The 14,128-nt window shown below is 39.7% G+C and overlaps 1 protein-coding gene and 1 pseudogene across 15 annotated transcripts in view; both read right to left on the reverse strand.

The window, feature by feature from the left end:
* Positions 1-14,128, reverse strand: part of CSPP1 (centrosome and spindle pole associated protein 1) — a 130,191-nt gene that overhangs the window by 9,350 nt on the left and 106,713 nt on the right. For 12 of the 14 annotated variants that reach the window (XM_050802019.1, XM_050802021.1, XM_050802015.1 and 9 more), the window contains 3 exons: positions 11,627-11,767; positions 9,333-9,379; positions 7,132-7,195 (listed from right to left, as the gene is read on the reverse strand). In XM_050802019.1, coding sequence (XP_050657976.1) covers positions 7,132-7,195; positions 9,333-9,379; positions 11,627-11,767 — 252 coding nt within the window. The remainder of the gene's footprint in view (positions 1-7,131; positions 7,196-9,332; positions 9,380-11,626; positions 11,768-14,128) is intronic. The other 2 variants (XM_050802023.1, XM_050802024.1) reach the window with 1 other exon arrangement.
* Positions 103-7,093, reverse strand: LOC126961510 (nucleophosmin-like; annotated as a pseudogene). Its single transcript, XR_007728320.1, has one exon. The product of XR_007728320.1 is annotated as a nucleophosmin-like (transcript).

Below are 14,128 nucleotides of genomic sequence, written 5' to 3' on the forward strand. Positions count from 1 at the left end.
AGTTTTCCTCAGGCAGTTCTAGATAGATAGATAGATAGATAGATAGATAGATAGATAGATAGATAGATAGATAGATAGATAGATAGATAGACAGATTAGATAGATAGATAGATAGATAGATAGATAGATAGATAGATAGATAGATAGATAGATAGATAGATATCTCAGTATTTCTTGGGGGAATGCTAATGTAAGTGGTATTGTGTTTTTAATTTCAAATTTCACTTGTACATTGCTGGCATATTGTAAAGTGCCTGAGTTTTATATATTAATCTTGTATCCCGCAACTTTATTATAGCTGCTTACTAGTTCCAGGAGTTTTTCAGTTGATTCCTTCAGAGTTTCTATAGACAATCATATCATCTGTGAACAAAGACAATCCTATTTCTCCCTTTCCAATCAGTACACCTTTTATTTCCTTTTCTGCCTTACTGCTAATATTAGCTAGGACTTCCAGTATGATGTTAATCAGTGGTGAGAAAGGACATCCTGATCTTAGCAGGAAAGCTTCTAGTTTCTCATCATTATGATGTTAGCTGTAGGACTTTTGTAGATGTTCCTTATCAAGTTGTAGAAGTTTCCCCTCTATTCTGAGTTGGCTGAGTTACCATAAATGGGTGGTAGACTTTAGGTTATCAGATTTGTGGGCACAGAGTTGTTCATGGTATTCTTGGACTATGTTTTCTTTGTGGTTTTTGTTTGTTTTTTAATTAAAACACTGAGATTTATTTCACATGTATATTTTTGTCTCCCCACCATTTCCATGTCTGACCACCACTACTACTATGTCCTATCATGACATTCCATACATACTTAAAACCAAGCTAAGGGTGAAGTTGCATCTTTAAAAACTAAACAGGTATTGTGGACAACACATTCTTGGCAATGGAACCTGGACAACACTTATCAAACACGGTAGGGAAAGTTCTCACTCTGCGTTATAAAAAGGACAGCCAGATTTCAACTGTTACAGAAATGAAATAAGATGGAAAATTTTTAACAAATTGCTTAAACTATTTTCTTAAAGAGACTTCCTCCACTGCCAGAGATCTTGAATAGCCTCCTGATCAATCATCCAGAAGCAATTCTTCACATAATTAATGAACGTGGCTTCCACTTTGGGAAGAGAACCACCTTTTTCTATACTTGCTTGCATTTTTGCTTTAATGTCTTCTACAGAACTAGGTCCTTTTGGTGTTTTAGGGGTTTTTTCCTGGTTTTTGAAGGATTCTTGTCCTTTTGATCTTGGTGTTGATGCTTTTGAGTCTTTTCCATTCTGATTTGACTTCTGTGCATTTATGGCTGAAATATCTTGTATAGATTTCTTCACTGGCGCTTTTTCTTCAGCTTCCTCATCATCAAAATCATCATCATCTTCTTCATCTTCATTAGCAGCAAGTTTTACTTTTTTCTGTGGAACCCTGCTACCACCTCAGGGGCAGACTGCTTTCCAGATATACTTAAGAGTTTCACACCCTCCTCCTCTTCATCTTCTGACTCTGCATCTTCCTCCACAACTACTAAGTGTTGTCCACTAATATGCACTGGCCCTGAACCACACTTCAACCATAAGAGCACTGGTGGTATGATTTCAAAGCCCCCAAGGGAAACCACTGGCTGTACAGACATTTTCAAAGTTGCCAGTGTTACTTTAATTGGACTGCCTTCGTAATTCATTGCTTCTGCTTCAATAATGTGCAATTCATCCTTTACACCAGCACCCTAAACTGAACCAGCCCCTAAACTGAACGTTCTTAAAGATAACTGGTGCTCATTTTCATCATTATCCACCTTAAAGTGATAATCTTTGTCAGCCTTTAGTTCAACAACCGAAAAGATAGTTCTGGGGCCTCAGGACTCATGTCCATGTCCATCAAATCTTCCATCGGTGGTGGCACCCACTTAGGTGGGAAAGAAGGTGGGCAGAGATAAATGACCAGTACTCAAGAGAACAGCCAAGCAGAACGGAATCACACCAGGATCTTGGACTATGTTTTTTTGTTTTGTTTTGTTTTGAGACGGAGTCTTGCTCTGTTGCGCAGGCTGGTGTGCAGTGGCGCAATCTCGGCTCACTGCAAGCTCCACCTCCCGGGTTCATGCCATTCTCCTGCCTCAGCCTCCTGAAGAGCTGGGACTACAGGTGCCTGCCACCACGCCTGGTTTTTTTGTTTTTCTTTTTTTTTTTTTGTATTTTTAGTAGAGACGGGGTTTCACCATGTTAGCCAGGATGGTCTCAATCTCCTGACCTTGTGATCCACCTGCCTCAGCCTCCCAAAGTGCTGGGATTACAGGCTTGAGCCATCGCGCCCAGCCAACTATGTTTTTAATGTTCGTGGGACCTGTAGTGATATGCCCCCCAACCTTTTTTTTTTGGACAGAATCTCGCTGTGTCACCCAGGCTGGAGTGCAGTGGCACGATCTCAGCTCACTGTAACCTCCACCTCCTGGTTCAAGCAATTCTCCTGCCTCAGCCTCCCAGGTAGCTGGGACTACGGGCATGCGCCACCATGCCCAGCTAATCTTTATGTTTTTAGTAGACACCCGGTTTTGCCATGTTGACCAGACTGGTCTCGAACTCCTGACCTCAGGTGATCCACCCACCTCAGCCTCCCAAAGTGCTGGGATTACAGGTGTGAGCCATGCCCAGCCAGATATGCCCTGTCTCTGATATTAGTAATTTGTGTCTTCTCTCTTATTAGCTTGGCTAGAGGCTTACTGATCTTCTCAGAAATAACTCTTGGTTTCATTAATTTCCTCTATTGATTTCCTGTTTTCAATTGCATGGATTTCTGCTCCAATTTTTATTTCTCCTGCTTACTTTGGATTTAATTATTTTCTAAATTTCGTATGTGGAAGCTTAGAATACTGATTTTAGATCTTTCTACTTTTCTTCATGTATGCAGTCAATGTTATAAATTTGAGTATCTTAACAATTTACCAATTTTTGGCCGGGCGCAGTGGCTCATGCCTATAATCCCAGCACTTTGGGAGGCCGAGGCAGGTGGATCACCTGAGGTCAGGAGTTCGAGACCAGCCTGGTCAACATGGTGAAACCCCATCTCTACTAAAAATACAAAAATTAGCCAGGTGTGGTGGCAGGCGCCTGTAATCCCAACTACTTGGGAGGCTGAGGCAGGAGAATCGCTTGAACCCGGGAGGCGGAGGTTGCAGTGAGCCAAGATCATGCCATCACGCTGCAGGCCTGGGGACAACAGCGAGACTTTATCTAATAAAAGAAAAAAAATTACCAATTTTTAAAACTTTTACATAGTCTGGCTTATCAGTTATTTCTTTCATAAATTATGACTTTGGTTTTGTATCTAAAAGTCATCACCATACCCAAGGTTGTCTAGATTTTCTGTTGTTATCTTCTGTGGGTTTTAGAGTTTGGCATTCTACATTTAACTGAATGCATACATTAGGAAAGTAGAAAGACAAGCGTTATTTCTGCTACCTCCTACAAATTGAGAAGTTGTATTTTCATTTTCATTTAGATCAAGTTGTTTTAAAATGTATTTTCATATTTTTTCTCTGACCCATGAGTTATTTAGAAATGTGGCATTTAATCTCCAAAGTATTTGGAGATTTTTCCAGCTATCTTTCTGTTATTGATTTCTAGTTTATTTCCATTGTGGTCTGGGGACAGATATTGTGTGATTTATCTTCTTTTACATCTGTTAAGGTTTGTTTTCTTTCCCAGATTGTAATCTGTCCTGCTGAATGTTCCATGTGACCCTGAGAAGAGTATGTGTTCTGTTGTTGTTAATGAAGGTGTCTTTTGACATCCATTATATCCAGTTGGTTGATGGTGTTGCAGAACTCAACTATGTCCTTAATGATTATTAAAAATCTCTAACCATGATAGTGGATTCATCTATTTCTCCTTGCCATTCTTTCGCTTTCTGACATGTATTTTGACACTCCATGGTTAGGCATCTAAACATTAAGAGCTAAAACTATACATAAAACTCTTAGAAGAAAGCATATGAGGAAAGCTTCATGGTATTGGATTTGGCAATGATGTCTTAGATGTGACACCAAAAGCACAGGCAACAAAAGCAAAGATAAATTGGACTGTACCAAAATTAAAAGCTCCTATGTATCAAAGGACACAACCAACAGAGTGAAAAGGCAACCCACTATGTCGAAAACATTTGCAAATCATGTATCTGATAAGGGGTAAGATCCAGAATAGATAATAAAGAACTCCCACAACTCAGTAACAACAAAAAATATCTGATTTTAAGAATTAGAAAAGGTCTTAAATAGATATTTCTTCAAAAATGATGTACAATTAGTAAGCACATGTAAAGATGTTCAACATCACTAATCATTACAGAAATGTAAGTCAAAACCACAATGAGATGCCACCTCACACCTATAAAGATTGCTACTATTCAAAAAACAAAGTAATAAGTGTTAACAAGGATGTAGAGAAATCAGAACTTTTGTGCACTGCTGGTAGGAATGTAAAATGGTGCAGCTGCTGTGGAAAACAATGTGGTGAGACTTCAAATAATTAAAAATAGAATTACTATATCATCTAGCAAATGCTATCTGTTAGTGTATACCCAAAAGAATTGAAAGCAGTGACTCCAACAGCTAATTGTACACCTATTCATAGGAGCATTATTCACCACAGCCAAAAGGTGGAAGCCACTCAAGTGTCTACTGACAGATGAATGGATAAACAAAACACGGTACATACATACAATGGAATATATTCACAGCATAAAAAGGGAAATCTGGCTGGGTGTGGTAGCTCACACCCGTGATCTCAGCACTTTGGGTGGCCACAGTTGGAGGATCACTTATGCTCAAGAGTTCGCAACCAACCTGGGCAACATGGTGAAACCCTGTCTCTACAAAAAATACAAAAATTATTTGGGCATGGTAGTGAGTGTGTGCCTGTAGTTTCAGCTACTTGGGAGGCTGAGGTAGGAGAATCATCTGAGCACAGGGAGGTCAAGGCTGCAGTGAGCCATGATCACACCACTGCACTCCAGCCTGGGTAGCAAGGGAGACCCTGTTTCTAAGGGGAAAAAAAAGAAAATTTGACACATGCTATAACATGGATAAACCTCAAAGACGTTATGTGAAGTGAAATACGCCAGTCATCAAAGGATAAATACTGTATGATTCCACTTACATGAGGTCCTAGAGTAGTCAAATTTATGGAGATGGAAAGTAGAATGTTGGATGCCAGGGGCTGGAGGGAGAGGGCAATGGGGAATTACTGTTTCATATGAAGAGTTTCTATTTTCAAGATGAGTTCTGGAGATGGATGATAGTGGTGGCTGCACAATAGAAATACTTAATGCCAGTCAACTGTACACTTTAAAATGGTTAAAATGGTAAACGTTATGTTTATGTGTATTTTACAATTTAAAAAACCCTACTTTTTAAAAATAATGCACTGAAACCACCAGCTTTACATTCCTTAGAGCAGTGGTTAACACAGCCATGACTTACGCAGCATTTGCAGTCACTGTTAACCATAAAGACTGCCGTATCTTTGCTCTAGTGTCATGCAATACTCCAACACACCATCTTGAATGGCCCAGACCATCTTCACTGTTAGGAAGGACAGGTCTCATTTCCCTGACAAGCAATCTTCCCATCCCTGTCTCCTGCTGTTTTATTTTTCCTTCTTTCTCCAGTGCATCTTCCTTGGAAAGGAAAAATTCATTAAAAAAAAAAAAAAAAAAAAAGGCCACGTACAGTGGCTCATGTCTGTAATCCCAGCACTTTGGGAGGCTGAGGCAGGAGGATCCCTTGAGTCCAGGTGTTTGAGACCAGCCTGGGCACCATAGGGAGACCTCATCTCTACAAAAAATAAAAAAGATAACTGGGTATGGTAGTACATGCTGTAGTCCCAGCTACTGGGGAGGCTGAGATGGGAGGAGCACTTGAGCCCAGGAATTTGAGGCTGTAGTGAGCAATGATTGTGCTGCTGCACTCCAGCCCGGGCGACAGAGCAAGACCTGTCTCAAAAACAGCAACAACAACAACAAAAAAACATTAAGAGAAAAATATAAGTTAATTTGGAATTTTATCACATGAATATCTAAAGTAATTGGCCTGAAATACAGCTAATATGTAGACTAGATCATTCCCTGATGGCCCTAGGATAGCAGAAACACTCATGATCAGAGTACACAATCATAAGTGTATACTACTTTAAGAAAAAAGATCCCATGGTACCTTTACTTATCTTCTGAAGACTAAATAAAATAGTCTTATGACTTTTTTGACTGAAATATTAAGATAACTATAAATAGATTAAAATAATTAAGGTACGCACACAGGTATAAGAAATAGTAGAGATTCCTTATACATTTTGTCCAGTTTCCCCCAATGGTAACATTTTGCAGAACTCAAGTATAATCTCACAACCAGGATATTGATACTGATACAACCCACAGATTCCAATTTTCTATCTTACCAATACCTATTTGTGTGTTTTTATGTGTGTATTAAGATCTATTATTATTTTATTTCCCATTTACATGTGTGTATCCACCCCTGCAAACAAGTTGTTAAATAGTTCCCAAACCACAAGGATCCCTCTTCTTGCCCTTTTATAACTATATACACCTCTTCCTATCTCTCAACCCCTGGCAACCACTAAATCTGTTCTCAATTTCTTAATTCTGTAACTTCAAAAATGTTATGTAAATGGAATCATACAGTAATGTATTGGGATTGTCTTTTTTGCTCAGACTATTTCCCTGAAGAGTCATCCAAGTTCATCCAAGTTTCAAAACTTTGTTCCTTTTTATTGCTGAGTGGTATTCCATGGCATGGATGTACCAGCGTTTGTTTAACCATTCATCTACTGAAGGACATCTGGGCTGATTCCAGCATTTGGCATTAGAAATAAGGCTATTATGAACATTCATGTACAGGTTTGTCAACTATTCCTAAGACTTTTAAATTTCATTTCAGTAATTGTGATTTTGAAAACTTTGCAAGGAATATCTGATGATTACTCATTAAAACAGAAAAAAAAAATATTCCTTTTTTTTTTTTTTACTACCTTGTGCAACAAAGAATACAGTACTGGTTTTTAAGTATGGAGAAAGGTTTAATATTTAAATAATATAGCCTTAATAAAATAAATATACTCACCAATAAAAGCACTATCAGATTCCAATAATGAGTTTTTCAAGAAATCACTAGTGTCATCTCTGGGCTAAAAGAAACATGTTTTAATGACTATTTTTATTAGTTTTGTGTGGAAAAACAACAAATTTGTACTAAGAAGAGGCACAAGTTTCCACATTGTTCTCCCTAAAAGCAGAAGAGGATGGGGAGAGGTAGGACTGACTACATTCCAATGCTCAGAAAATACTGGAAAAACTTAACACACACAATCCTATGAAGACGGTGATAGCAACACAGGACAGTATCTCTCCAGGCTACAGATTCTACAACCTCACACATTTATTCCCTAACTCCACTCCTTCCTGCCCCTTTATGGTTGAAGTCAAATAAAAGGATCACATTATGACTGATGGAAAATATAATAGAGTATGAAGCAAAGACCCCAATTAAACATTAAGTTTTTAAGCCACTGCCAAGATTCATTCATTTGAATTTCCATAAACCTGTATAGCCCACTTACTATTTCTTTCATGCTAGGAACTGGGGATACAAAGATGAATTAAGAGTTTCTGCTCTGGAGTAGATCACAGTGTCATGGGAGAGAGGGGGGTATACTCTCAGATTATGACAGCCCTATGTTACAGCAATTGTCACAATGATGCAGCACAGATACAGTGGAGCACATATTATAGTAAGGAAAAAAATGCTAAGATTGGGCTTATTATAATGAGCTCCCAAATGACAGAAAACTTAAATTTACATATAGAGAATTTTGCAGTACAGAATAATCATCACCAACATGTCAGAAGGAACCTAAAGTCATCCAACTCCACCTACCTGTACCTTCTTAGCAGATTTCTGGGCTTCATTAAGACACTCCAGCAAAGAGCTGTCCATTAATTTTTAAGGCAATGAATTACACTGATGCACTGCATTCATTATCAGAAAGTGAGCCTGTCTCTTGCCTAAATTACTGCAATAGCCTCCTGCCCCACTCAGTCTAAATGCACAGCAGTCAGTGGATCAAGTAAAAACCTCAAGCAGATCACGTCACTCCTCCACTTAAAGACCTTGGCAGCTTCTCATCACATGCACAAGTGTCAAAGGCAAAGCCCCAGAATGGCCCCCAAGGCCCTGCTGCCTCACCTCGTCACCCCCTGCCCCATGTGTCCAACTGGCCCTTGCTCATGGCTCTCCCACTGCTCCTTACATGCACTAGGCTAGCTCCCACAGGGGCCTCTTCCTGGAATGTTCTTCCTCCAGAAGTTCCCCCACATTTTCCATGGACACCTCCCTGGTGTCCTTACTGAAATGTTACCTACCCAGTGAGCCCCCATGCCCACTGTATTTCCAACTATAAACCCTCCCACCCAGGATGCTCCAGCTGCCTTCTCTGCTGTTGTCTTCTCCACAGCACCATGATTCAACAAACTATTGATTTATTTGATTACTGTCTCTCCCTCCTTCTGCAATGTAAGCTGTCAGAGGGCAGGGATTTTTGTCCCTTTTGTTTACTCCTATACCCCGGCACCTAGAACAGTTTCTGGTCCATAGGAAATAATAAATATTTGTTGATTGAAAAGAGCTCATCCTATCCCTTTATTCAGTCTTGCACAAAAAGTGGCCCCCTTAGGATACAGGTGGGTGTTATCATTCTCTGTTCTCTTCCTTTGCTTATTTTCTTTGTAGACCTCAACACTATTTCCATAACAGACTCCCACTCCCACTACTGCTCATGCTAATGACAGCAAACACTCACACTGCACTCATCATGGGCCAGGCCTGCTGTAAGGGCTTTTAATATATTATCTCAGTTCTAACAACAGCACTGGAGCTATTTTTATTTATTTAATAAACACTTATAAAAACTTATATGCCAGGCCTGTTTCTAAGTACCTTACAAATATTAATTTAAGTACTATTATCCTCATTTTACAGATTAGGAAGCTGAGGCATAAAGAGATTAAATAACTTGCCCTAAGTCACGCAGCTAAAAAGAGACTAACTGGAACAGCCTAGTGCTAGAATCTTGTTCTTAGCCATTATAATATGTTTTCTCTATATATTATACTAACACTTCTCAAGCTATCCACTTTACTGATAAGACTTACATTCTTAATTCAGTATTCCTGAATAATTCAAAATTTGAATTACTTGATCATCATATGCTTATAGATTTTTAATCCCCCCAAAACTAACTTGAAAAATTATAACTGGTTGCTTACCATTCTTTGCTCTCGTACTTTAGCACTTGGGATGGCATCTAAGTCAACTGTAAGTCAATGAAGAACAAAAGCAAATTAAAAGGTCAGAAATTGCTTACTATATAAAATTAAATTTTAGAATATCTTTTTGACTAGCTCTCTACTGGAAATTACTTTTCAACTATCACACTTCAGAATATTTTAAAGATATCACTTATTAATAAACACAGCCCTGCATCCATTCTAGCTGCATAAAATTCTCCCATTCACATGAATGAACATAACAAGTAAAATCATTGCAAACGTAAAACTAATGCCAACAGAAAAAGAAAATGATCAATGCAGTATCCTTCACCATCTTGTCAGATTTCTACAGTCTGTAGAAAGTTGTTGCATGGAGTTAAATAGGGGCTCCCTCACATGGAACTGAAATAAGCTCAATTCCAGGCACTTAGTTCCCGAAGCAAAGATCTTGGATCAGGTATCCCACAGCCTCTCCAGTATGACCAGACTTCCTATGTGTTCCTGTGAATAGCACATTTTGCCCTTTTTAGATACTGCCTTTGAGAATAAACAAGTTGCCAATGATAGCCTGTATTCCTTTTCCTATATTTTAATAGACATATTTGTGATTGTTTACAGTGAGGCCATATTCTTTTTTATTTATTTATTTTTTTTGAGACGAAGTCTCACTCTGTTGCCCAAGCTGGAGTGCAGTGGCACAATCTCGGCTCTCTGCAACCACCACCTCCCGGGTTCAAGCAATTCTCCTGACTCAGGCTCCAGAGTAGCTAGGACTACAGGCACACGCCACCATGCCCAGCTAATTTTTGTATTTTTAGTAGAGACGGGGGTTTCACTATGTTGGCCAGACTAGTCTTGAACTCCTGACCTCATGATCTGCCCACTTCGGCCTCCCAAAGTGCTGGGATTACGGGCATGAGCTGCCATACCCAGCCAGTGAGATCATATTCTTATGAATTAGGTCATCATAGTGTCTACTGGCAGTTGGGGGGTGGCTACTGTGGGAGATAGATACCTTCAGTGCCAAAATGTACCTGTATCCACCTGGGGACTACTTTTGGGCTAATCAGTCTAAGATGCCAAAATCCCACAAGATCAGACCTTCATTTTGAGACTAAAGAAAAATGCCACCAGACTGGGTACAAAGGTTAAAGAATGTACTTGCTACTCTCCTCTCTCCAGGTGATACACCTACTGCTTATCCTAGAATTAGGCTTATTCTGTCACAGGGCTATGAGGCTGTTATTAAAAATTCTGTACCAGATGAAGGGGAGACGATCCCTATGCATATGTTTATTGAAGTCTTGACCTATGATCTGGGCCTAAAGTGCTGCATCACTTACTCCTGTGATGCTCTCTCATGAAGTCAGAAAAGCTTCCTCAGATTCTGCAAGTCAGACCAGCCTCCCAAGATAGGGTCTTAAATTTTCTTAAAAATAACTGGCAGGAGCATCCCTTCCATTCTTGTTATCTAATTGTTGTGTTTTCATTACTCATTTTCCATGGTTAACCTCGATGGCCTGAAAGCTGGTGAAATACAGATGGGAAGGCCATGCAGTACACCTGGCTATCATCAGGCCCCATCAGTGCTCTCTGAGACAACTAGCCCCACTCTGCTTCTAGGTACCCACCCACCCCAACCCAACGACATCCTGGATTTCTTCTGTGCAATATTCATCACAGTTATACTTCTTTAGCATCTAACTTCTCCAACAAAATATAACCTCCTCAAGAGCAGCAGCATATGTCATTCATCACCATATCCCTGGATACAGGCCAGTACCTGCGCTCCTAGTAACCACTAAGTATCTTTCAATTGGTTGATTATACGAAAACATATTCATAGTCCAGTCTGATGCTTTGCACATTTTACACCACATCAAAACTTAAACACACTCACACCACAGTAGACAAATGCCTGACATGGCACAGTAGACAAATGCCCGACACATCATGACAGGGCACTGATATGTTTGCCTGGCACTCCTTCCTTTGGTTTCTAGTTCCTAATGCAGATGTCACCTGGCCTGGTCAAAGTATTCAGTCCTCCTGGCTACAGTGAATGGCTAGGCCCCTGTCATGCATGAATACACCACCCTGATGGAGCCACTCAGAGCCCTTTCTCATACTTCTTTTCTGGTACTACAGACCAAATGGACCCTCCCTTCACAGAGCATGGGGCTGCCAGTGAAGGGAGGATGCCTGGGACTGAAATCAACAGAAGAGATGCAGAAAGCCTACCGAAAAACAGCGTGCTAATACTATTTGACACAGCAATGATTATTTCTTACCTTTGGCACCTTCTTGCATTTTTATTCTGTTCAGCCTCTTCTGCTGCTCTCTTAGCAGGGCTTGCTGCTGAATCTCTAAGGTGTGATGATCTCTTGGAGGATCCGGGTACATAAATTTCAGATCAACTCGTGTTTCTGAATCTGGTATAAAAAATATGTTATATAACTAAGTTAAATGTTGTTTTCAAATGAGATTTTGTAAAACTTCACTATAAGTAACATGAGTAACCTCATTTCAAAATCAAGGAAATGATATAAATAGTGAAACATCACTAAAGTCAAAGGACAGTAAATGGCCACAAAACTAAAGAACATGAAATTAATATTCTTTAATAAGTGCCTTTTCACAAACTTACCAACATAAGGAATACCCCAGAACAAGCAGTGGATGCCGCATTCTCCATCTCTACCTGTCCTAGCCCCGCCAGGATGCCACCCAGAACACAAACTATGTGCAGGTATATCCAAGCAGATGGTCACATGGCTATGACTAAGGCAGCCATGAGACACTGTAACCACGGCTGATCTCTAGAATATACTGGAAACGTGAAAAAATAATGTTACTGGCCAATTAATAGTTTAGTCCTTACAAGTATCATGCAGAAAGCAAGATAAACGTAGACTGGCTGGAACTTGATGAGGAATGCCATTTCTGTTTTTTGTTTGTTTGTTTTTGTTTTTGTTTTTTTTTGAGATGGAGTCTTGCTCTGTCGCCCAGGCTGGAGTGCAGTGGCACGGTCTTGTTCACTGCCAGCTCCACCTCCCAGGCTCACACCATTCCCCTGCCTCAGCCTCCTGAGTAGCTGGGACTATAGGTGCCCGCCACCATGCCTGGCTAATTTTTTGCATTTTTGGTAGAGACGGGGTTTCGCTGTGTTAGCCAGGATGGTCTCGATTTCCTGACCTCGTGATCTGCCCGCCTTGGCCTCCCAAAGTGCTGGGATTACAGGCGTGAGCCACCGCAGCCGGGGATTGCCATTTCTGAAGGAATTTACCTCTGTCACAATTCCATGAATATCCACTAACAAGAATAAATTTTGTTTTGTTTTGTTTTGAGACAAAGTATTACTCTGTTACCCAGGCTGGAGTGCAGTAGCATGATCTCAGCTCACTGCAACCTCTACCTCCTGGGTTCAAGCATTTCTCCTGCCTCAGTCTCCCAAGTAGCTGGGACTACAGGTGCCCACCACTATGCCCGGTTAATATTTTTTTTTTGTAGGTTTTAGTAGAGATGGGGTTTCACTATGTTGGCCAGGCTGGTCTTGAACTCCTGACCTTGTGATCCACCTGCCTCGGCCTCTGAAAGTGCTGGGGTTACAGGCACTAGCCACTGCGCCCAGCCAAGAATAAAAATTTTTAAATCGTGAGAAGAAACATACAGTTCATACATATAAAAAGCCTTGAAAATATTATTCCCTTTGACTCACTAATTACACTGCTGGAATATAAATAAAGAAGCCTAAATATATATACAGTTTTATGGTCCTAAATATGTATAAAGCTTTATGATCAGAAATTATCAAAAGAACAAAATAGTGAAAATGGCTAATAGCCATTTTCAGAAGTTAACAGAAGTCTCTGGACACATAAACTTGGACTGGTCCCTGGCTTCACTGCTTCCAGACTCATTAAAAAACAATACCAACCACCAGGTCATTGGTGAATGAGGGCAAGATGTAGTAACACAGGGAAATGAATGGCTCAATTCTATGGCTTAAACCTTTCTGGTCTCAAGATCTTTTTTTTACACTCTTAAAAATTGAGGACCCCAAAGAGTTTTACTTATGTATGTGACACACACACACACACACACACGCCATATTAGAAGTTAAAACTAAGAGATTCTTAAAACACAAGAATATACAAGGACACATTCTGCTAGCTTCAAAGAGATGAAATCATCACATGCCATGTAGTCTCTGGCCAATCTGTATACACATGAGAGAATAAGAATGAAAGATACAAATAATGTCTTAGTTTATAATACAAACAGTTTTGACTTCAGATCAAACTTCTCACGAGACCCAGTGGATTAACACAATGCCTAGCAGATAGTAAGTAATCAATATATGATAGCATAAAAAATAACTATGGTATATGTAATTGATAATACATGCAAATCTAGGTGAAAAACAATAGAGAAAATTAAATAAATAACACAATTTATCTTTTTTTTCTTTTAATTACGCTCAGAAAGACTAGAAAACATCCAAAATGATAATGGTACTTACATACAGGTAGTTTGACTAAGGTGATTTTTCCTTCTTACTATCTTTCTGTATTTTGAGAATTTGCTACAATAAACAGATACTACTTTCAAAAGGATAAAAAGCTCAAATTCCAGTTTTCTGGCCTAGGTCATATGACCACACATCCCATAATCTGCCACTTCTGCTCCAACACCTGCTCTGCTGAATATGCCTAAAGGAAAATTACACAACACACATTTTGGTTCCTCCACACATTCTCAATCTCCCAGGCCTCATGTACCTTGGAAATCCC

This window comes from Macaca thibetana, chromosome 8 (genome assembly GCF_024542745.1).
Source record: "Macaca thibetana thibetana isolate TM-01 chromosome 8, ASM2454274v1, whole genome shotgun sequence".
Lineage (NCBI taxonomy): Eukaryota > Metazoa > Chordata > Mammalia > Primates > Cercopithecidae > Macaca > Macaca thibetana.